The 24,461-nt window shown below is 40.8% G+C and overlaps 2 protein-coding genes across 2 annotated transcripts; one reads left to right on the forward strand and one right to left on the reverse strand.

The window, feature by feature from the left end:
- Positions 1-573: 573 nt before the first annotated feature.
- On the reverse strand, positions 574-5,483 carry nelfe (negative elongation factor complex member E). Its single transcript, XM_004548967.5, has 11 exons — positions 5,350-5,483; positions 4,975-5,060; positions 4,692-4,761; positions 4,227-4,372; positions 4,026-4,100; positions 3,905-3,942; positions 3,524-3,813; positions 2,134-2,278; positions 1,956-2,010; positions 1,003-1,105; positions 574-904 (listed from the first exon to the last, which is right to left on the reverse strand). Exons 2-11 carry the CDS (start codon positions 5,047-5,049, stop codon positions 825-827), a joined length of 1,077 nt encoding a protein of 358 aa, XP_004549024.1. The 5' UTR covers positions 5,050-5,060; positions 5,350-5,483; the 3' UTR covers positions 574-824.
- Positions 5,484-5,578: 95 nt separating this feature from the next.
- Positions 5,579-24,447, forward strand: skic2 (SKI2 subunit of superkiller complex). Its single transcript, XM_004548966.5, has 29 exons — positions 5,579-5,685; positions 6,021-6,139; positions 6,849-6,970; positions 7,194-7,311; positions 8,199-8,313; positions 8,436-8,510; positions 8,614-8,667; positions 8,765-8,922; positions 10,734-10,889; positions 11,031-11,176; positions 12,607-12,753; positions 12,840-12,924; positions 13,009-13,115; positions 13,313-13,459; positions 13,543-13,639; positions 13,749-13,961; positions 14,438-14,548; positions 15,194-15,305; positions 15,426-15,544; positions 16,296-16,427; positions 16,532-16,669; positions 16,765-16,869; positions 18,018-18,147; positions 18,263-18,389; positions 19,383-19,593; positions 20,389-20,499; positions 21,711-21,929; positions 22,317-22,457; positions 23,971-24,447. The coding sequence occupies exons 1-29, from the start codon at positions 5,673-5,675 to the stop codon at positions 24,169-24,171; spliced, it is 3,729 nt and encodes a 1,242-aa protein (XP_004549023.3). The 5' UTR covers positions 5,579-5,672; the 3' UTR covers positions 24,172-24,447.
- The last annotated feature ends 14 nt before the right edge of the window (positions 24,448-24,461 follow it).

Below are 24,461 nucleotides of genomic sequence, written 5' to 3' on the forward strand. Positions count from 1 at the left end.
TTAGTTTGTGACAATGAGTCTGCATGAACAATACCAGGACCCCGAAGCCAAAGCAGAGGAAATTTTAACAGTCCATATTTTTTATTATTCACACTTGTGCTTTTCCTACTGTGTAAAGTGTTCGTTTTAACATTGTTTTTGACTCAGAACTGCAGTCTTCAACTTGAATATGTTGTACGTGGAGTCAGCGCAGTGACTGACTGCAAGTCAGAGTCTGTGAATGAGTAAATAAAACAGCTAGAGAGAAACTTCTCTGTTTCGAGTTACTGTTAATCCACTAAAGCCCCACCAACACCTTTTTGCAAGGAGTAGCAAATCAGAAGAAAGTCAATTTGAAGGACAGGAGCTAAACTGGCTTATTGTAGAGCATGAGCTGAATGGTTGATAAGAAAAGGTTAGATTCATACAATTCTACTCCAGAAGAGTCCAAGAATAAAAAACATGAAGCTGACAATGAGGATAATGAGTCTACTTTTTTCCATGAAAACAGATAGCAGGGCACATCTCAGAAGACAAGATGTTTCTTTCTAGAAGGTACTTTTAGAGTCAAAACTGAGTCATTTAATATATAAATTAGAAGTCGCATGTTTTTTTAATATGAATGAGTGACCTACACAAAAGAAAACATTCACAAATACAATTCTTTTACTTTTTGAGCTCAGATGTGTAGTTTCACATGCAAAGCTGCATATGTAGCATTACATCCAGCCTAGAGTAACTACAATGCTCTGATCAAAAAGGCTACTGATAATCTTTTATGTCTTCTACAAAGCACATGCAGCAGGTTAGCAGCTCAGAAACAGAGCAACAAAAACATGGACTTTTCATCCCAGGAAAAGATCTTCACTGTACACCACTTGGTTCCTTTTGTCCCGGTAGGAGCCTTTAGTGCTGTTCTGCACGGCTGTAAAGGAAAGATAGGGGTGACGGTTAATCCACGCTGTGCAGACACACAAGCTGTTTGATCAGTGTCTAAACGCACAATACGAGTGCTGTATTTACCCAGTGAAGCCCACACAGATTTGCCAGTGGCAGCGTCCAGCATCGGCTGCTTCCTGGCGATGCTGACTTTGATGTGAACGTCTCCCACCGTGGTTCCATTCAACTGTGAAACAAAAAACAGCAAAGCCAGTCCAGCCTTTTAGTCTGCTGTGTAGAAATAAACCAGGCGCCTGTAAAACTACAGCAAGTCTTTATCATTAAGTCATTATTGTGCTCTGATGAAGGCCACAAGGGCAAAGCGCCTGCATGTTTGTGGACATACCAAAGAGTCATATTTACTTTTCCCCCCCTTTAAATTAATAATTGGATTTTTTGGATGATTTCTTAGACTGAAGATGCTCATTTTTGAAGCCAAGCAGTAATCAGTATTGAGACCACCCAGGTAGCTGGAAGATATACTGTCCTCCCTGAGCTGCTTGTATTCAACTGAATAAGATAACTGTCCTTTGAAGGAGTTTCCAAATTCTTTAATCGTTTTAACCACTGTCTGGGCCACAGTATGATAACGTTATGCCAACTCGAGGGATCATGCTGACCATGCACCTAATCAAAGAAGATAATGCAGTGTATTCTTTAAAGTAAAGTGTGCGTGTTAGTCCCCATAGGGAAATAGTTCCTCTGCATTTAACCCATTCACCCAGTGAAGCAGTGGGCAGCCGCCAGTGCAGCGCCCGGGGAGCAGTGTGTAGGGACGGTACCTTGCTCAGGGGTACCTCAGGGTCGCCGTTCAGTGGAGTCGAACCCCCGACCTTCCAATCATGGGGCCACCACTCTACCTACTGAGCTATCCCTGCCCCTTTGTACCACAATAAGATATAAAGTCTTATTGTGGTACAGCTTTGCCTGTATTGCAATTTAGACATTCACCAAATCAATACCTGAAAAAAACAAAAAACAAAAAACAAACACAATAGACATAACAGCTGGGTGGCAGGAAGAAAGATAGCACTAACCTCAGCAACAGCCTGGTCTGCAGACTCCATCTTCTCAAAAGTGATAAATGCACAACTGGACAGAAGAACAAAACAGAAAAGGAAGAATAAATCATCGTCACACTATTTATATTACTGCATGAAAATGCAGGCAGAAATGACACTTATGAGCACACAGTTTTGTTTAAAGCCTCCTTACTTGCGTGGGTTGTCCATCGAGAGATCGATGATGTTTCCGTGTTGAGAGAAAGCCGAGCGCAGGCTGTCCTCGCCGAGCCCAGAGCCATAAACGTAAACGGTGTTCCCCTTTCGCACTCCTCTGCGCTCTGGGTACGAGTCTGACCCTGAGAGTGAAAAAAGCAGACAGGGACAAATCATAAATCAGCAATGTTTTTTTAATGTAGCTTGTTTTTTCACAATTTTATTCTTCCATAAGTATTACAGAAAAATTAACTAAAAAATAAGATAAAAATTACTGGAGAAGTATGGAAGCAGCACTGTGTACAGAATAAGTGACTTCATTGTATTAACATGTACTTTTTGGTCAACACGTTTCCACAAACTAATTCCACTTTATAACTGCCAATAATTGGATTTGTAGCAAAGCTGTTCCCACAAAGCTTTCTAGAAGTACACAAACCAGGGCTATTTTTGGATCTTTTACGAATATCACAGTGGAAACCTCTTTAAACCTCTTTCAAATAACCACTTTGAAAAGAATGATGATCCAAAACACTGCAGCAGGAGCAGTGACAGGAATCCGAGAGAGATCATATTACTCTCCAGTTAGCTTCTCTTCACTTGCTCGAGAAAATGCAGACTAGATTAGTTTGTGCTCAGGTCTGGATCAGGTATTTTGAACAATCCCTCAGTTTTTAAAGCCCACGACGAACTGAGCACCTACCCTCTCCTTAACTATTATATTAACACATCTTTTCTCTTCTTGTATCTTCCAACAGGTTTCTCTGACAGCATGTTCATAATCTTTGGTTAGAACTGGTTAGTGTTTCGTCTGTAAGGCAATCAGCCTTAAAATTTCTTAACCCCTAATTTGATTTTGACCTTTTGACACCTATCAATAAGATTAGAAATAAGCAGACTAGGTCAAGGATGAATTTGTAAACTCTTGACATAGTATATTACAAAAGATAAGCAAGCCTTGGCCAACCACATCTAAATAATAATGGGTTGCATCTATATAGCGCTTTTCGAGACCCTCAAAGCACTGTACAATTCCACTATTCATTCACCCTCACATTCACACACTGGTGGAGGCAAGCTACAGTTGTAGCCACAGCTGCCTTGGGGCAAACTGACAGAAGAGAGGCAGCCATATCGCGCCATCGGCCCCTCTGGCCATCACCAGTAGGCGGTAGGTGAAGTGTCTTGCCCAAGGACACAACGACCAAGACAGACAGAGCTGGAGATCAACGTTCCGGTTACAAGATGAGCTTCCCAACCCCCTGAACCACAGTCGCCCCATCTTTTTATTTCCCCATCTGATTTTTTTCTGAAGATATGGAAATAAAAAAAATGCAAAGAGACAAACATTAGGTCTAAAGTTCACATAACAGAAAATGGTTACTTACGTCTGAAGGGTCCATCTCTCTCTCTTTCCCGGTCTCGATCCCTGTCTCGGCTTCGGTCTCTGTCTCGTTCCCGGTCCCGTTCCCTGTCTCGTTCCCTGTCTCTTTCCCTGTCTCTTTCCCTGCCTCGGTCTCGATCTCTGTCCCGTTCTCTGTCTCTCTCCCTTTCCCGTTCTCCATCCAAATCTCGGTCACGGTCCCGCTCGCGCTCTCTGTCTCTCTCCATGTCCCGGCTGGATGACATGCTGCCTCCTTCGTCCTCATCCCGGTATCGGTCGCTTGAACTAACAAAGCTGCAGCAGAAAACAAAGAAACCAAGTTAGACCCACAGATACAGAATTTTGGCGTATTAAACATGCTGTTCATTATGGATTTGGAATTTACCTCTCATACAGAGACTTCCTGTGGGCTCTTTTTCCAGACTAGAAGAAACCAAAAAAATATGACAATATTAAATTTAACAGAAACAAAGTGGTAAAGCAATGCTTAATGTCCTGTATTATACCTCAGGCTGGTCTTCATCTGTCGAGACACTCCTTTGAAATGGTAAGAAAGCAGGAACTGAGCCTTTTTCAGGGTCCTGTGAGACATGAAGAGCAAAAATCCACCACATGTGAGGAGGAGAGTTTAATAATAATTTTACAACTGCTCGTAAATGCCAGAAATAAGAATTACAGGTCATGCAATGTATTTACTGACATCCCACCTTGAGCTTAATTTCCAGCATTCGAGACCTTTTAAATCCAGAGTTTTTATTCTCAGATTTAATAGCACTGATGGCCCCTGACTTGATGAGCATCTTTGCTTGTTCTGTTGCTGTTGCAGTGTCAACAACAGGCTGGTCTGACAGTGCTTTGACAAAGAAAAGAAACAGACAAAAAAAAGTAAATAACAGTACAACCAGTGTTTAAAACAAGCCACTCCAATGAACAATAATAAAAAATACATGTCTTAGATTAGATCAAATATTCTACTGGTGTTATGTTTAAATTTTACAGTATAAACCTATGAGTCCCATATATGACAAGTCAGATTTTTCCAGTTAGTTGCTGGTGCTTCAGATTATAATGTTGATGTTTACTTTTATTAAAGCCTTATTATAAGAAAGACCAGAGTGATTGAGTCAAAAAAAAAAAAAAAAGAAATCCAGCGGTTAGCTGGATGCACTTACTCCGTTTCAAGCCACTCTGGTTTGTCTGGTTGGTTGAACTCTGCTTTTTCAAAGCAACCAGTGCCTTTTTCTGAATAGAGAGGTAAAAAGTGTACATACAAAGCTTTATTTGAGTCTTCAGTATAGCTATTTTACATATTCACGTGTGTCTTCGATGTTGGAAGCGGGATGAAATGTTAAATCTCTGTATAGTGTAGCAAAGAGGAAGCTTATATTATGAAAAAGGAATGGTTTCCTGTTTGGAATGTTCCACAATTTAGTACAGACCAAAAACCTTACATACCTTTTTCTTGAGTTTAGCATATTTCTTTTGTAAAGCCTCCTCTTCCTCCGTCAGCGAGCTCGGAAACACCACCATGATGGCAATCACTAAAATGCAGAAAACATGTTTTAATGAAAGAAGAAAAAAAATACTATTTTAAGAGAGGTAAACAAAAAATAACAGATTCCCCTATTGATTTACCACCACCAGCTGGCCACAAGCTAATTAGCCAGAAACCACAACTCGACTTCTTTCAGATAAAATAAAAAAACTGTTCACTCAATCCAGACAGGGTGTAAATCCGAAGTCTACCTCGATATCAAGATACCAGTGAAGTCCTACAGGAGCTATAAAATAAAGAAATGTCCATTATTTTAATCTGTTTTAATCGCTTACCTGCTTCAAACAGTTGCAATGGCTAATAGGAAGAATAACGCCGGCGCGTAAATGTGACGTTGTTCTCTTTATGTTTTGTTTTGTTTTTGCAAAAAAGTTTATAATATTATTTTAAAAAGTACAGAAAACGATATTTCTAACTTATAAAACATTTTATCTTATAAAAGTCTTTGTAATATTTTTTTTAAAGAATTTTATGTCTTTGCGTTTAAGTCGAGCAGTTTTTTGCTAGCCACTTCCGCTTGTCAATTTTGGCAACTTCCGTGGCCACTGCAGCAACTACTTTGTGGCAACTTTTAGCTTTCGTTAACGACTGTGGGGGCATGGATAGACTAAGTACGTTGTGGGTTGTAATTTGTCAAGCCCGCTCCTTAAATAATTATAAATATCTAACTGTATTATGTTTATTTTTGGTTAACTAGCTCCATTGATGTAGCTTATGATGCTATGGCTAACAGAGTAGCTTCTTTCTGCACCCTCATAAAGCACAGATTTAATATTTAGCTAATCAGCAAGTAAGTGTGGTAATATCCGTTAAGCATTTACGGAATAAATACGACCAGATAAATGGTTAATTTAACCTGACAGTCTTTTTCTTCATCTTTTTAATGCAGCCTGCGTGAATGTGTGCTTGCTCATCCATTCAGACTCTTTATGTTGTCTCTCTGCAGATGTGCCCCCTCCGGGCCCCATGGATCTGCCCATGTCCCTGCTGGAGATGGGATGCTCTGGCAGGTTTGAGCTTATCACACACCCCGTGCCCGGCCAGTCTTTGCCTCCACATAGCACGGTCAGTAAGGAGTAAGATACTGTTTACTCATACTATTTTAGCTAAGTTGTAGTCCAATAAAATGATTTGGTCTGTGTTACAACCTAATGTAAAGGATTAAGAATTCTTCAACTCAACGATAATGGCATGCTTCCGGGCTTGTGGTTGGAAATCACTGATGCCGTTGCAGTGGAGCTTTTTAAGACTAAAGCCCTGTTCCCTTGTATTATGATTTTATGATTATGCAGTGTGAGTGAAAACCCATGTAGACCTACTTTTTCCCCATTCTGAAATAAACAAGGGAGTAGATACAAATCTGGGGGTTGACCCAAAGACTTTAAAATATTTAATTTATTTGTTTCCTAATGAGAATTACTTTAGATACAAGAAACAAAATAAAAACAAAAACAAATAAAGCCAATCCTTGTACAATTGCTTTACCCATACATTTTTGTATTCAAGTCACCTAATCTAGCACATTTAGCTTCTTCAGAACTTATTCAAAGTGATGCTTATTAAAATTTCATATTATCTAAGTGACTTAACATTATGGTTTAGTTTCACCTGAGCTGATTGCTTATATTAAATAAGATTTGATTGTGTTTTATCTTTGGGGGATAGTTGATGGTGTTCATTTATAACTTATGTAAATATAGGGGAATTATTTGACTTGTTTTGTTTATGTGGCTCTTCAGGATGTCTCTCTGATCTCTTTTTTTTCCATCCACAGCTCCCTCACGGGCTTCCTCCCACAAACCTGAACCTGGAGACAGAAGTAGAGAAACAGTTTTTAAGAGACCCTGCATGGCTTCCTATACACGACAAAGACTTTGCCTTCCAGAAGTTTCTCAAGTATTTATGTTTGTTATATTGCTAATTAAAAAAAACACTAATAGGCATATTTATTGATTTCACTAAATAATTAAGAGAGTTTCTTGAAATCATTGCTTCCTGAAATCTAACGTGTCTACGGGGGGAAAGTCAAATCTGATATTGTAATTATTATTGGGTTAAAATCAACGTATGTTTAAAGATGTGATTTTTGTGTGTGTGTGTGTGTTGCTGTTCTCATCAGGGTGACCCAGAGGAAGGTTGACGTTGACTCTCTGCTCAACTGTTGTCCATCTCCGCTTCACTCGGGACTGTCTGTTGTCAGAGATCCGACCACAGGAATGCTGCTGGACTTCACTGAGGTAACGTGGCAACATTTTCCTTATTAAAATAAAATCATTATTGTCAAATCATTATTGAACCTGACAAAGAGTATCTTATTGTTTATTAAAAGTGCTTTGCTGTTTCAGCTTTAAATATGTGTGGTCGTTTTAAATATGTGGTTCATTTTAATACTTGGATCAACTTCTTTTTTTGGAGATGCCTTACTCTCTGAGAAGTTTAATTTGGCTTTTTCAGCCTAAAAATGGTCTCCTTCACATTCTTCAGCATCTCTTTAGGCTTTTTAGTGATCCAGTGAACAGCTACCAAATGCAAGCCCAACTCTTGGAATCAACCCCAGAGCTTTTCTCTTATTTAATGTGTCATGGAAGAATGAAGGAACAGGCCTGACCTAATCATAAAACTGCTTGTCAATCAATTATCCAGTTTCTTTTTAGCCTATGAAATTAGAGGACTGTGTATTAAATGGCTGTAATTCCTTAACAGTTAAAACTTTTGTTAAACTCCTTGAATTAAGCCAAGTTTGCTTTTCAATCAAATCTTGATTGTTTGATTTGAAATTCACTGTGGTTGTGTATAGCAACTGTGTCATTGGCCAAAACTTTACATGCATATTTCTATACATATTTTTCAAGACTGATTTTATCCATTTTGGAAAAAAATAGATCTTTTAGATTTTAGGGCCACCTAGATTTAATTTAAAAAGCAAAAACAAAATTTTCACACTCAAGTTGTCACTATTTTTCACTTCTGCTTTTATCTTCAGATCTGTTTGTTCATATTGAAGAGTCAGAGTCTAGCAGCAGGTTATCATTATGGTCCTGCGCATTATCACTGTAATCAAAGGTTGGCTTGATTCATTTCATTTTGGGTCTGTATTCTTTCTTCTTCTTTTTTTCACCTGTAGGTGTTACTGGAGAACACCGGCCTGTCTGCAAAGAACTCGCTGTCATTGCAGCGCCAGCCTGGGCCTCCTTCTGAAAGCCTTCGAGGAAGCAACACCAACTACCCGTTCCTCCCCGGTGAGATTCTTTCATTCATTCAAAGCATTTTTTCTTAGTGATTTCCTGTATCTTTCTTTAGTTCAGATGTCAAAACTGAGGAGTTTTGTTATCTATTAATATTCTTGTTGTTATTGTCACAGGAGGAATGGAGGAACTGACGCTTGAACAAATCAAGAAGAAATCTGAGCTGGAGGAGGAAATTGACTTTGAGAGTGGTGATTTTTTTCCCTCTTTTAAGCAGGATCAACGTAAAATAAAGTCAAACATATTTTATTATTTCACCTCTTAGAGTTTGAGTTTGTCATTACTCTTTTATAGATTTACTGAAGGTGGCCCCTGGACTGAAAGCTGGGATGGACTTTACTGACAAAGGTTAGAACTCAGACTGTCCCAACAAAAAAAAAAAATACTACATGGTCTAAAAGTAGATAAATTAATGATTTTGTCTTTTTAAAATTGTATCCTGAAGATGCCAAAATAGCGAAGCCAGAGGTCAACCTCATGTCGCTCCTGTCTACCGTGGAAGGCATTAGTGGTTTGCAGCTTGAGGAGAAGGAGAAAGACAAAGAAAGTGAAGATGCCCCCAAACTACCACGAACAAACAGTCTTGAAGACCTGGGCATCAAGGTACATCTTTTATTTCAGATATCTGGTAAAATGCTTTTCTTCAGATTATACTCCCTGAAATGAATGACTGTGAATGATAAATATTAGTGCAATATCTTTAAGTAAATATAGCAAACAGCTCGATTAAAAATTTGAAGGTTAATATGATGGGAGAAGTTTTACATGTGGTCAAATTCGCCTGTGTTGTGTATTGAGATGGTTCCCATCCAGCAAACACTCAGTGAAAAGGAAGTTTTGCCCGACATCTTAATGCTCAGGTTTGGTTCGAAGGTGAAAACTCAGATCTTGAACAAACATTGAAAAAAGAAAAGTGGTTGCCTGTTAGCCAACCAGTAGACCTGAACCCAGAACCTTCTTCCTCAAGGCAGCAGTACTACCAAACGTAACTTCTACCACAGTAACACGGTGCAACCCACAGTGAGACATAACACTTTTAGAGATGTCATTTACATGTAGATGCATGTAAAGGGCAAATATGTTTCTTGACCACAGTCATTATACAATCAAACGAATGTCGTATTTGCTTTTTTTAAAAACATACTGCCTGATGTCACGTGGACGTCTGACAACCTTTAAACAAAGTTTTGATGTACAGGTTGGGTTTTTTATGCATTGAGCATACCGGTAATTTAGTTCTCCACCAAAGGAGATTCACCTAAAATGTAACAGAGGTGCCATTTACTCAATTAACTTGAAATGGATTCAAACACATGGAGATCTGTTGAGTAACATACTCTTACATGTGTATCACCAACCCTCAAAAGCCTGTTTTAAACAAGGAGAAACCCTGAAGATGAATTCAAACACAGACCGTTTGAAAATGAATGAAAAATTTGAAATATGGGAAGCAAGTTTGGTATCAGGCATGAATGCGTTCTTTTATTCTTTCTTTGAATTGTTCAGAGTACAATGCAATGCAATTTTATTTATATAGCACATTTAAAACCAGGGAGTACACCAAAGTGCTTCACAGTAAGGAATAAACAGTAAAATGATTACACTGAACAGTAAGTCATTAAAACAAGGTAAAATAGCAAAAACAAACAAAGGCATTAGTAAGTAGGGATAGGGAGAATTCATGATAATCCAGAGAAATGAGTAACGATACAGCAACTAATGAGCGGTGACAATCAGCATGTCGGAAAAGCCAGGTTTTCAAGCATGCTTTAAAGGACCGAATGGAGTCAGAGGCACGAATGATAGCAGGAAGAGTATTCCATAGGTTTGGTGCTACTGAGGCAAAGGCACGATCACCCCTAGTCTTCAGACGGTGCCCGGGCTGGGCCAGAAGTAACTGACCAGATGATCGTAAAGAACGGCTGGGAGTATAGAGACTGAGGAGGTCGGTGAGATAGTCAAGAGCACGGTTGTTTAGTACAGTATAATATTCCTATAATATACCTAACACTACTGCCCACCATCACAGTTCTCTCCCTAGAAATTAATTTTAAAGACCATGACTGTCCAACTAGATTTAGCCCAGAGGCTAATTTACATGAGCTTGTGGTGCTCAGTGAGTTGCAGTTCTTTGTTGTCATAGATGCAGAAAGAAAAGACGAGAGGTAAAATCTGGAAATCCTTCTCTCTTGCATTCATCCTTTAATTGTGGTGTTGATAAAGCTATTTTCAGTATTTAGTTCTGAATTTAATTCAGTCTTTTTCCAGTGCAGAATTTGTAAAATAAATGCTGCTATTCGCGTAGCAGGAAACAGACAGACATTAAAATAAAAGAAAATTGATGTGAGTTAACTGTCGAGTGTTGCTAAATATGAACTGCTCTGAAGCTTTGTTTCCTTCTCCTCTGCCTGCAGGATGCTGCGTCATCCTCGTCTCCTCCAGAGAAAGGAAAAGAAGAGAAATCAAAGCTAAAAGAGAACACAGAGGAAAACAAGAAATGGGCCATTCCTGTGAATATAACATCACCCTGCGATGACTTCCACAAACGCATCCCAAACCCAGCTTTCAAGGTTTGGGTTCAACATAACAAAAAATAAAATCCATTTGTCTTATTTTGATATTTTCACCTCTCTCTGTTGCTTCTCTGAACACGGCATGTGGTGAGCTGTTAAGTGAAAACCTTTTTCTTTTTTCCTGTTTCTCTGCTGCAGTGGCCTTTTGAGCTCGATGTTTTCCAGAAGCAGGCCGTGCTGAGGCTGGAAGCTCACGACTCCGTGTTTGTGGCCGCGCACACGTCTGCTGGAAAAACAGTGGTGGCCGAGTACGCCATCGCTCTCTCACAGAAACACATGACGAGGTGTGTATTTGTGCACAGCTCAGAGGTGAGCTAAACCCTTTTTCAGTACAAGCTGTAAGACAGAGGTTGTTCTTGTCTTCAAGGCTGGAAAAGAAGCAAGAAACACTAATGACACGAGACAGCTGTGACTCACAGCTCACATAGTTGTCTGCCGAAGGTGGTTTGATCCCCAGCTCCACATGTCACATCATTGGGCCAGATACTGAACCCCAAATTGCTCCTGATGAAAGTTCTACATGTGTAAAACATGTGCTTCATAGGAATAAAAAAGCACTATATAAATACTTTTGAAATACGAATACAAATGAATACCAGGAAGGAACCACCAGGAAGAAAGAAGACAAGATGAACTTAATTCATGTACTTAAAATGAAAGTACATAAATCCCCAGTAAAGAATGGAACAAGCTGGAAATGCTCTGCTACGACATTTTAAATTATAATATACAATAATAATATATAAATAAAATAATAATAAATATCAAATTATGCCATGCTGCAGTATTGTTTGGCCTGTTCACTGCTATACTTAATCACATTGAGAAAAATCTTAAAAAGGGGTTGTTTATAGTGCTAAACACAAACATTAAAACAGTACTTTTAATCATACCGACGATTCACTTGAGATTCACGATTCACGATGTCACCTGAGCCACTGCTGACCTTTGACTCCCGATCATGTAGCTTTGAGGACAGTAAACAAACACACACAGATTAAAGTGTCATAACTAAATCATAAAATAAATAGTAAAAACTTACTTTTAATATTTTAATAGCAGGAGTCTCACCATTAGGTAATGATAGAGTGGTTATATTATGGCTAAGTTTCTTATTTAAGGTTTACTTCAAACTGTTCTGTGGCAGATGATTAACATGACTTAGATTCAAATAAATAAATATTACACCCCAGAATAAAAGCAGCTTTTGTTGGCACTTTCACAGTCTTTGTTATTCTGACACAACCACTAGGTGGCACAAAAGTCAAATACTTTGCGTTTCCAAACATTTACACTGTTTTCCTTCCTATCCAATGGATGGCTGATACTTGGTGATTTATATTTATCGACTGGTGTTTGTTTTTTAATTTTTCTATACTTAAAGTGTATGCAGGAATCAATACATTTAACATATGTAACCCTTTAATCTGAAGACTGTTACTGCTTGTTGTTATCATGTGTTACCTGACAGTGAGGCAAGTAACAGGTTTTGTATAACGGGTAAACAGCTGTTTAGTGTTGTGGTCGAACATAAAGTTTTTAATGTCATTATTTTGTTCTTGTTTGGCATTATTAGACTTCACAGTCTGTAGTCTTCTAATATATATATTTAATACATAATTAGACCTATAACATCCAGATTAAAGTGTTTTTTCTTTGCAGAGGTTTATTAGAGGTTTATTTTCCTCTCTCTCTCTTTCTTGTGTTTTTAAAGGACCATCTACACATCTCCTATCAAGGCTCTGTCCAATCAGAAGTTCAGAGACTTTAAAAACACATTTGGGGACGTTGGACTCCTTACGGGCGACGTCCAGCTCAGTCCTGAGTCGTCCTGCCTCATCATGACCACTGAGATCCTCAGGTGCTCGGACTGTTTGTTGTATATATTAGAAGCAACGTATTGAGTAGAGTAAAGTTTCTAGATTGCTCCGTCCTCTCCTCTCTCAGGTCTATGCTTTACAACGGTTCAGAGGTCATCAGGGACTTGGAGTGGGTGATCTTCGATGAGGTTCACTACATCAACGACGCTGAGGTCAGGGAGCGCACCCACGGATTCATTTTTTTCCAGCTGATTTTCGAGGTTAATTGACTTTCCTCTTGTGTTTGCTTTCCTCAGAGAGGGGTTGTGTGGGAGGAGGTTCTGATTATGCTTCCCGATCACGTCAGTATCATTCTTCTCAGCGCCACAGTGCCAAACGCTCTGGAGTTCAGTGAGTGGATCGGGTAGGTGCACCACGCTGACAGCAGCCACTGAGCATTAGAGAGCTAATTGTGGAGTGGTGACAGTGGCTGCAGTCGGTAATTCTCCTTTAGAAATCTGCTCTCGCACAAAACGATTCAAAGCAAGACTTCAGCTTCTGCCATTAATTGCATTTCTCTGTCTCGCCCTTATTATTGTTTTTTTTTTTTTTTTACCCCAGTCGTATTAAGAAGAGGCACATTTATGTGATCAGCACACTAAAGAGACCCGTGCCCTTGGAGCATTATCTGTACACGGGGAACAGCACCAAGACTCAGAAAGAGATGTTCCTGCTGGTGGATGCTACAGGAAACTTCCTCAATAAAGGGTACAGCTTCGCCGCGTGGTGCTTCCCTAGTTAATAATTTCTTGAAGTTGTTTCTCAAAGAGGAAGTTGTGTTTCTTGTTCAGATACTACGCAGCCGTCGATGCTAAGAAGGAGCGCACCAGCAAACATGCTCAGTCATTTGGCACAAAAAACACCTCTCAAAACACCACCGCTAGTCAGGTAATTCTCTTTTGTCACTATTTTGCCTTTTGATTTCTCTCCAAGTCATCCTCTTATTTCCTGTTTTCATCCATCTCCCTATTTTTTAATTATTTGCTTCACCCCACAGGACCGATCAGTGTGGCTCACCCTGCTGCATTTCCTGTCCCAGCGGCAGCAGACCCCGGTGGTTGCGTTCACCTTTTCTCGAACACGCTGTGACGAGAACGCCCGCTCGCTGGACTCCATGGACCTAACCACCTCCATAGAGAAGGCGGAAATTCACTCTTTCTTCCAGAAAAGTCTCACTCGCCTCCGAGGAGCAGACCGGCAGCTGCCTCAGGTAGTAACGAGCAGTCAGCAGGGGCCCTGCTTTTCCTCTCCCCCAGACTGTTAATACAGGCTGCTTTCTGAATTGTGATGAATGATAATTTCTTCTTTTATATGAGTATTTAATAATCATCTGGAACAAAAAGCTCCCCTAGGTACAATATATTCATCATAATAATGAAGGCATATAAAAAGATTTGCTATTTTGGTGTGCAGTTTCACTGCAGCATATGCACAGACGTGGTTAGTTTACATACACTCAACATGGACATGAAAGAATATGCATAATTAATTTATTTCCGTAAATACAATCAATTTTAATTTGAAAATGACTGAATCTTTGTGCTTTTTAGGATTTTAGACTTTTCTTAAACAGCGGCTTAATTTGCAGCACACTTAAACTGACTTCCAGTCAAAGATTTATGGTGTTTTGCCCACAATAGAACATGTTAATGTAACATTAAACTTGTCATTGGGGTCTTCTTTTAGATCTTGCTCATGAGAGACCTGTTGAAGAGAGGAATCGCAGTCCATCACAGCGGGATCCTGCCAATCCTGAAGGAGGTCATTGAGATGCTTTTTTCCAGAGGCCTCGTAAAGGTGAGCGTGACTGGAAGTTGAAATAAAGCTATGATGCTAATGTGGCTTGGACCACAGCTGTGTTTGAAATCATGCTTTTGAAAATATTGGTGCAACACACACTACAGGATGTTATTGAGATTATTGTGGCAGAGGGAGCAATGCACCACACTTAATACATAAGTATTAATGGTCTCATGGGGTGCAGATGTTAATCTGTGGTGTAACCACCTGCACTAATATCGTCAGTAACGCTGCAGTGAGGAAAAAACTAAAGTTATGCACAATTAGCAAATCAGAGAATTCTGTGAAAACAAATATGGTGGTAGAAAAATATCTTTCCATATCTTAATATCAAGTGCGTCTTTTTCTTGGAATTTGTTTTCTCAAGCAAATCTGTGATGATCAGGTGGGGAAGTATTTGATGGAAATGACTTGGAATTTCTCTGTAATAGCTGTGGTCAGAAAAGCGGATGATGGTTAGTGAGCCTGCAGGCTGAATCTTGGATGAGATGTAGCTACAGGGCTTGTTTTCTCTTTGGAAGAATGAGATCAGAGGAAAAAGAGACAATTTTGTGCTGCAACCCCACCTATTTGCTACACTCACCTTCATTTGCAAATAAAAATAGCTCTACCAGCTGTCTGCATCTTCCCTTCCTCTCCCAGGTGCTGTTTGCCACAGAGACCTTTGCGATGGGAGTGAACATGCCCGCCAGGACCGTGGTGTTCGACAGCATCAGGAAACATGATGGAACCGGCTTCCGAAATCTGCTGCCAGGTTTGATACTCTCCATCTCAGCCGCCATCACTAATGCTTTCTAGTCCTTGAGGATAAATTGTAGCTGAGGAAAAACAAGCATTTTGAGACCTGTGCTCATGCCATGAACCATATTTTTAGGTGAGTATATTCAGATGGCGGGCAGAGCGGGCCGGAGAGGTTTGGACGCCACGGGCACTGTGATCATTCTGTGTAAAGCCGGCGTTCACGAGATGGCAGATCTGCACGTCATGATGCTGGTGAGGGCCGCAGCAGGGTTTCATTTCATAACATCTACCTGCCGCGTGGGTTTATACATCGTTCCACTCAAGTCTCTCGGTACCCATCTCTCCACATCTAAAGCAAAGCTGCACCGCTTGTTTATTTTGGCTGTGATTCAAGGAAGGTGTTGCACGCTCCGTTATTCATTTAACATTTAATTACACAGTTGAGTGGGCTATTTTAACACAGTCTCCCTCTGTGCCAGTTTGAAAAGCACTGCTTTGGGTTCAGTGTGGAACTGAAACACAAATTGTGTTTTTTATCCTTTTTTCTTTCATGGATGCTTTACTTTCTTTTGTAAATGTAGAAAGCCAGAGCCTCCTCTTCTACAGATGGTGCAAAATTAAATAGGCTGTGGTCTTTTTTCACAATATTTCTGGACTTTCAAGGCTGATATTAATTTTTGAGATATACAGTGCTGTGAAAAAGTATTTTCCTCTTTCCTATATTTGTTGGTTTGTTAGTTTCTTTTTTGCATATGTTTCATATCATTAAACAAATCCTAATATTAGGCTAAGATAACCCAAGTAAATACAAAATCTGCTGGGGTGAGATCAGGTATACGCTGGGTGGTGTGGCTGTAAGCAATTACAAAGTGTTACGCTTTAAAAAAGAAATCAGTGGCGTCAGTAGATGAATTGGAATCAGAGCAGTTTTGATTTTCTAGCTTTAGAAAATGGTTTGCATCCCATTTCTGTGCTGACTCTTCTTCCTGTGTGTCTCCCTCAGGGTAAGCCCACCCTTCTCCAGTCCCAGTTCAGACTGACTTACACCATGATCCTCAACCTGCTGCGAGTCGAAGCTCTCCGTGTGACCGACATGATGAGGAGGAGCTTCTCTGAAAGCCACAGAGATACTCAGGTAACATTTACAGCTTCATTGAATTGTTGCTCTGTAACATTTTTCCTGTCTAAGAGCAGCTGAGAAATGTCTCTTTTTCATCTGTCTTGCTGCTGCTGCTGCAGACCCACGAGAAGAGGATCAGCCAGCTGAAGCAGATGTTGTCCGCTATGCCCTCCGTGGACACAGAGGGCCAGCTCTCTGACCTGTTGCCTTACTACCACACGGTCACCGAGCTGAAGAAAACCACAGAAGCAGTCCAGGTAAACTCGCACATATTCAGAATCACGATTACATTCATACAGCTTTAATCAGCTGCTTGTTTACCTTTATCATTTCCTCCCCGTCTCAATCTCAGCACGCTATTCTGGAGTCTGTGAATGGGCTCAAGGCTCTCTCAGTGGGTCGAGTCATTGTAGTTAACAACAAACAGCATCTCAACGCCTTAGGAGTTATCCTACAGGTAGGTGTATATTCAGTGTGACACCCAACCACAGCTATTCTGTGACACCAGGACTATTTGGGGTCATATTACCTGTTTCAGAGCAGATACTACTTGTGGATGAAGACGGTTTTGTGTGACTGTGGATGCATGAGCAATCAGACACTTACCTGATTGTGCTGTGCAAAAGATAAAAACCTAAAGAGGGGCTAAATCTTACATAGGATTTATTTCATAAAGAAAAGAATAGCTTATTTGTGTAGAATTATGTAACAGTGGCAATTAACAAGTGAAATAAATAATCAGATTTTGTATAAAAATGCAAACTAGGATTAAAAAAATGGCTGATTATTGAGCGAAAAGTGAAAGTTGCTAGTTTGATGCATGTTTCAGTGTCGTTAATTCCTCCAGTGAGATGAATACACAGAAAGTAAACAATAACCTAAAATCATCTGGTTTCAAATTCTTTGCTCACACAAATAAAATTTTAAAAATTGGTACCAAAGACGTTGTTTTGCCTAAAAAAAAATTAAAACGGAACTATTAATCAGGCTCTTCAGCTCTGTTGTTTTTTTTCTAATGAAGTTTGTGTTATTTATAGGTTGCTTTGGTGCTTAGATGTTCAAAGTCAGTACAATACTTTTGTTTTATCTGCTAAAATTAAGGCTGAGGGTCTGTTCTTTGAAATACCTGTGTTTTGTGAACCATGTGCGGACCGTATCCTATGTGCTGAGTTTGCTCTCTGTTGACAGTGGCTACTGCCTATTAGATCAACTCTGGGCTAAAGTGGAGGAATTAGTTGATGAACATCGTGGCAAAAGGAAAATGGGAAAATGTTACGGACAGTGAGACAATCAGCAAGTGATACAGAGTCACAAAGAAGAATTTTTCTTAAATAATATTGTCGGCGATGTTGAGCTGAACAAGTCTCCATATGAGCTCTGTGCCCAGCCTCTGGTCTCACTGGTGAGACAGGTGACATAAAAGCTGAACGGGTCACCAGTAAAAGAGGAAATACATCCAGACGCTCATTCTCAGCAGAGGGTGGTGTAGAGTTTCTGCGTCACCCAACCTGCATGTGTTTGGATTGCCACAGATCTCCCTCATGTGTGAACAGTGTACAGTGTCCTTGCTCCCGTATCGTTCTCTGACTTTTCTCTGTGCGTCAGGTGTCCAGTGCCTCTGTGAACCGCACCTTCACAGCCCTCATCATCTGTGAGAAGGGCAACGAGGAAGGAAAAGGCAACGACAACGCCGCTCTGCCTCACCTCCACAACACGTCTCTCTTCATACCTGAAGGTGAGGAGGTGGGGTTAGCTGCAGATGCTAGCCAGCTCTGTGTGATCGCTTTCACGAACCACTTTTCAATTATTTGATGTAATTAATTTTCTGTTTTGCCTTTAACGTTCATCAGGCCCCTGCAGCCACACGGTGCAGAAGTTGAAGCTTCAGGACATCTCAGCCATCACGGTGAAAACCCTCAAAGTGATTCCAGAAAGGATCATCGATAATTACAACAAGAGGCAACAGCCACGATTCAAGTATGCATTTGTTGTCTTTGTCGTGATTTAAGAACTTTATTTATTTTTCTAATGAGGATCCTATTTCAACAGCGTGAAACGGCGTGTTATACTGCCATCAGAAGATGGGTCATAAGGGATCACCATGATCAGCAACAATGTTTAGTTGGTGCTAAGAAGCCAAAAATGTGCCAAGAAAATATCTCTCACATGCTTTCATGTTATATACCCCAAATTCTGACCCGACTATGTGAATGTTGCAGGAAGAATCAAGACTCATTATACCAGGCAACATTTTTCCTGGTTGAATTGTAACCTCGGTTTGTCACCTGCTCCGAGGTTTTAATAAGTTGCCCATTCATAGGTGCTCTTCTGCATACTTTGGTTGTAGTTAGTGGTTATTTTAGTTACTGTTGCCTTTCTATCCACCTACAGATGGTTGTGTGGGAAAGTCCTGGGAGACCAGCAGTTCTGAAATACTTCAACCAACAACCATGTCACGTTCAAAATCACTTTAATCACATTTCTTCCTCATTCTGATGCTTAGTTTGAACTTCAGCAGGTTGTCTTGACCATGTCTACATACCTAATTCCACTGAATGTCTGCCATGTGATTGGCTGATTAAATGTTGGCATGTAATATGTAGCTGAATAGGTGTACCTAATGAAGTAGCAGGTGAAAATATATACATTTGTCTGATTCTGTTGCTGGTTGTGCTTCATAATTACATATCTTTATTGATTTTCTTTTGTATTTTCTTTTATTTTTAGCTGGTTTTTACTGTGTTTTTTGTTCTCTTATGAAAGCGACAGTACAGATATTGACAGGGTTTACAGGGAGAAATGAAAAGGGCCTCATCACTCTACCAGATGGATTACCACCTTTTCTTTTTTGTCACTGCTATAGTTTAAAAATATCTGGCCTTTTTTGTTGTTGTTGCCATTTTCTTGCATTTCTCAGATCAGTCTACACTGTCAAGCTAAAAATCTTCATCACTTCCCTTTGTCCTTTAGGCTTGATCCTCCTGGTCAAGCCATCTCCACGGCGACACAGGAGCTGCTTCGATTGGCAGAGGCTAACCCCAGCGGCATAGCAACCCTTGACCCCGTCAATGACCTCCAGCTGAAGAGTGTTGATGTGGTGGAGGCCAACATGAGGCTCCGTGTGCTGCAAGACAGCCTCAGAGATTTCAACTGCATCCACTCACCCATGTTCGCAGAGCAGGTGTGTGTCTGTGTGTGTGCGTGTGCGCGCGACAGTTTTTAAAATATCCTGCAATGAGAAAAGTGTCTCAGCCCGAGTGTTTGCTCATAAAGAAAGAAAATCACATTTATTTTGTGCAGCAGTTACACATCTATGCAGCTAATTAACATCCTTACATAAGACCGGCCCCCCTCCTTGATAGCGTCTCTCGTTTCTCCCTTCTCACAACACCGCCAGTTTCTTTTTATCCTTCCAATTTTTCCCCCCTGTTCTAATTTCACAATAATAACATCAAACTCAAAAACCAGATCTCTGCTTCTGTGCCGTCTCTCCTGTCTTCCTGGCAGCTTCATTGGGGAGATAAGATGCAAGAATCTGAGCTGACTGCTTCTATAATTACCCATATAGGCTCATAGCTGCAGCTCATCACTGTCTCACAGGCACAGCGTGTTATTTGAGCCACCAATACACACACACACACACACACACACACACACACACACACACACACACACACACACACACACTCTCTCTCTCGTTACTCTGCAAGATAACAAGCTCTTACTTGCAGTATCAGTGTCTCCTGTTATCACTGCACATTCACACTTCCTTATGTCTTTATTCAACCTTGTGGGTAATAAAAATTGGCGGTGTGGAGATCGTCCTCAGTGGTTTAAAGCTGCGTTAGCTAAAGATGCGTTAATGAGAGTACAGAAGTTTTTTATTATCTTCTTCTCTGTTGAATTCACTGGATTTAGGCCAAGTTCTGCTGTTTCATTTCTCAAATTGAGTATCCTGTGTGTCTGTGTGTGTCAGTTTGCTCGGATTAAGGAGAGGATGAGCCTGCAGGAAGAGCTGGACCAGCTCCTCTTCCTTGTGTCGGACCAGTCTCTGACTCTGCTGCCAGAATACCACCAGAGGATCAAGGTTTGGATGAGAGTCTTTATCCTGACGTGTTTCTGTCCGTTGGCAGAAAAATGAATCACCGGCTATTTTTATAAGTCAGTCATTTACTGAGTAAAAAAAAAGTGTAAAGACCTCTCGGTTGCTTCTCAGATCGGAATATTTTCCTCTTCGTCATCTTCCTGTGTGATCGTAGGTCTATGAATTATTGAATTTATAATACCTTTAGACATAAAAAATGTTCCCATCACAATTTCCCAAAAGTCAGTTTGCTTAAATAAGGTTTTTGATAATCTCAATAATTCCCAAGACATCAGAAGTTTGCTACATTGTCCTCGATTTGAGTCCAGGTGGGATCTGTGCTGCGTTTGTCTTTCTCTGCTGATTATGTCTCTAATAAAAGCATTAAAATGGGTGAAAAAAATTTACAAATATTTAATTTAGAGACAAAGAAAGGAGCTAATATTAAAAAATTACCTTATGCTAACAGTGATGCTAACAAGCTGTTTATTTTTGCCATTATAGAATTTAGTATTAACATGCATATGTTTGCTATTCAGCACTTAAAGCAGACTCTACCCGCTGTGCTGTCACAAGAGAAGCAAAATTCATCCTCTAGGTGGCGCTTGAGGAAAAAAATTCTTTAAAAGTGACAAAGATTCACCGCCTCATCACAGAAGATGATCCCAACAGTTGAATCAGTAAATCAAAGTACAAATGTTATACAATGCTACTTTTGGCTCCACAGGTGGAATCGAACCAGCACATCTGGAATCGAACCAGCAACTTGCTTGCCAAAGAAATGTGGGACAGCCCTAAGTATTATATATTAAAGAGCTGGTTTGAGGCAGTAAACGAGCTCAAAGCGTTCAGCTGCACGTTCAGTAATGGTGCACACACTCGGCCATTTGCATGAGCTCTTTGTCAGGTGATGGAGGATCCAGTCATCCTCATCAGGACATTGAACCAATAAGGAACTCCCTCAGGCTCCCTTTGCAGTAAAATGTCTGGGATTGCACCACCTTTCAGTCACAGCTAGTGCAATCCCTCCACATTTCTTCTTACTCCTCAAATTTCATATCAGTGAGATTTTTCAGTCTGAACTCAAGTTGTTGAATGCTTGACATTTTTTATCTGTTAGCATAGTTTCCCAGGTTTTAGTAGCACTTTTTCCTTCAAAACTCCACAAAAATAAACAAACTCAGAGGTTTATTTTCCTCGCCGGCCTCCCTCAGGTCCTTCAGTCCCTCCAGTACATCGACAGCGGCGGGGCAGTGCAGCTGAAAGGCCGCGTAGCCTGTCAGATCAGCAGCCACGAGCTGCTGCTGACGGAGCTTCTGTTCGAGAACGTCCTGAGCCCGCTGGCGCCCGAGGAGAGCGCCGCCCTGCTGTCCTGTCTGGTCTTCACTCAGAACACCCAGGTGGAGCCGCACATCACCAACACGCTGCAGGAGGTGAGGAGGCAGAGGAGTTTTTTTTCCTTATGACTCACTCACACACAAACACTCACATCACGTGACACTGTGCACATTTGATGAACAACGTCCCGCAGGAAGGACGGCGAGGGCACGTCACCTGACTCACCCCAGTCACTCCCTCACTTTTAAATCACTCGCCGAGTCTTTTGCTTAAACACGAAGGAGCTTTATGGCAGCCTGAATTAGTGATGACTTAAGTAGCAGTGCAGACACTAGAAGATCAGAAGTACAGCGACGCGGTTTGTAAAGCAGGTTCATAATGTCCACACTGAGAGGCGGGAGAGCGAGTCACTTGTACCTACATGATCAAATCCGGCCACCAGCTGAACTCAGCATCCCGATCTTGTCATTTTTCTCTACCAGGGCATCGAGCAGGTGAAGTCGGTGGCTCAGCGCATCGGAGAGCTGCAGCGGGAGTGTGGGATACCGCAGACGGCTGAGGAGTTTGTAGGCCAGTTCAAGTTTGGGCTCACAGAGGTGGTTTACTGCTGGGCCAGGGGAATGGTGAGGTTTAACACTTTGTTGGGCTTTATTTGACCCCAGTCACACCTTTTGGTGAGAGGAAGTATGCCTAAGAATGTGTGGGAATGACTTCACTGAGAACAGAGGAAGTAAAAGCAGTTTTCAGTCTGCTGGGGCTCTCGGAGCAGAGGTGAGCGTGATCCTCTTAAATCCACCTAACAAGTCATCGGGTCACAGATGTGCTGTTCCTCTGCTGAGACGAGAAAGTGTAACGCATATTAATATTAATCCACCAGCTCTGCCTACCTGATGAGCACATTTAGCCCCAAACAGGAGGGAAGAATCCAGATTAAGACAACACTCAGTGCCAGATGACAGAGATTGCACTTTAATCCCTGCTGTTACTGGGACTGGTGATATTTATAAGATTATTTATTTATTTTTAACCCTTTAAAGCAAAAAGGAATAAAAAACAAACAAACTATAATTTGTTCCTATTACCTGTCATTGACACCTGGATTTGGCCTCTTTCTTCCATTTTTCTCAACACTGTTCCTCCTGAAGTCTTATCATGTGACTCAGTTTCATAACTGCCATTCGTCTTGCGTTGGTGGATCCAGTTTTTGTCATTTCTTTGTGATGGATTTCTTACAGGCTGCTAACAAGATTTTAAACAAATACATGACCCAGTAATTTTGGCAGTTACCAAATTAATACACTCCCTGAAATCTACAGTCCCAGGTTAGAGCCAAAAGACATTTATATTTACTCCAACATGGCTGTTTGCAGATTCAGACTTGCTTTTAATTCTGGGTGTTGACAATAAGTGTTATCAAATCTTAAGAAATTAACTGTTGTCTTCTCAACATACGCAACCTCAGAAATATTCTTACACCCCCCCCCCCATTACATGTAGCATTTCCTCTCCATCAGTTGCTGCTATAATGTAGATACTACTCTATTTCTTTGAAATGTTGACTCCACTTCTGTCCTCTGAGCTTTACTTCTTTACTCAGAAGAACCCAAGATGATTTCTTCTTATATGAAAATTGTTTTAAACTCTGTTGTTGTTTTTCTGATCTGCAGAGCGGTTAAACAGCATCACTGGTTTATTTTTGCAGGTCTTTGTACTTGCCAAAAGAAAAGTAAAGCTCAAAAACAAGCCCGATCATTCAGTTGCAAATAAGGACAAGGATTAGAAGACAAGTAGTGTGATTACTCAAACTGCATGTTGTGAACAATCATGAGAATTTAAACACTAACTTCTCAGTTTTGGCTTCAGGTATCAGGATTTGTGGTTCTTAAAAAGCTCTTTGTTTTTTTTAAAGCTGCCTGCAAATCTAATCATGTTTTTATTCATCACATGCAATTTAATGTTACAAAATATAATGAGTTTATCACTTTATGTCACCCCAGACAGAGTATCCTGGAGTACCAGAATGTTACCATAGAAACTGTCTCCTTTCTTTACTTTATGAATGGATAAACTTAAGATGTGATTCGTGCTGTTAAAGTTTCCTCTTCGTCGCTCACCACCTCCTCTGTCCCGTCCCAGCCCTTCGCAGAGATCGCCCAGCTCACGGACGTCCAGGAGGGCACGGTGGTCCGCTGCATCCAACGCCTGGACGAGGTGCTGAAGGAGGTGAGGCAGGCCGCCCGCATCGTGGGAGACTCCGTCCTGGGGAGCAAGATGGAGAAGGCCTCCTTGGCCATCCGCAGGGACATTGTCTTCACTGCCTCCCTGTACACCCACTGAAAGGTGGCAGGAGGGGGACGTGTGCCTGAAGCCAAGTGCTTTCTTTGTGGTGGAGGGGTGAGGGAGATGTACAGGGAGGATATAATTGAGGCAAGGGTGTCTTCACATGTTTGGAGCTGAATGTGCCTACAAAACATGTTGATGTTTACATATAAATTCTTAGCAGGATGGAGGGACTTGTTTTAATCAAACAGACCAAAGTGCAGACTGTGAGGTGGGGGTTGGGGGCTGCATTGTAATTTATTGTACAGTAATAAAAAAAAAACTCTATTCAAAGCCTGCCTTTGTTT

This window comes from Maylandia zebra, linkage group LG22, assembly GCF_041146795.1.
Source record: "Maylandia zebra isolate NMK-2024a linkage group LG22, Mzebra_GT3a, whole genome shotgun sequence".
Taxonomy (NCBI): domain Eukaryota; kingdom Metazoa; phylum Chordata; class Actinopteri; order Cichliformes; family Cichlidae; genus Maylandia; species Maylandia zebra.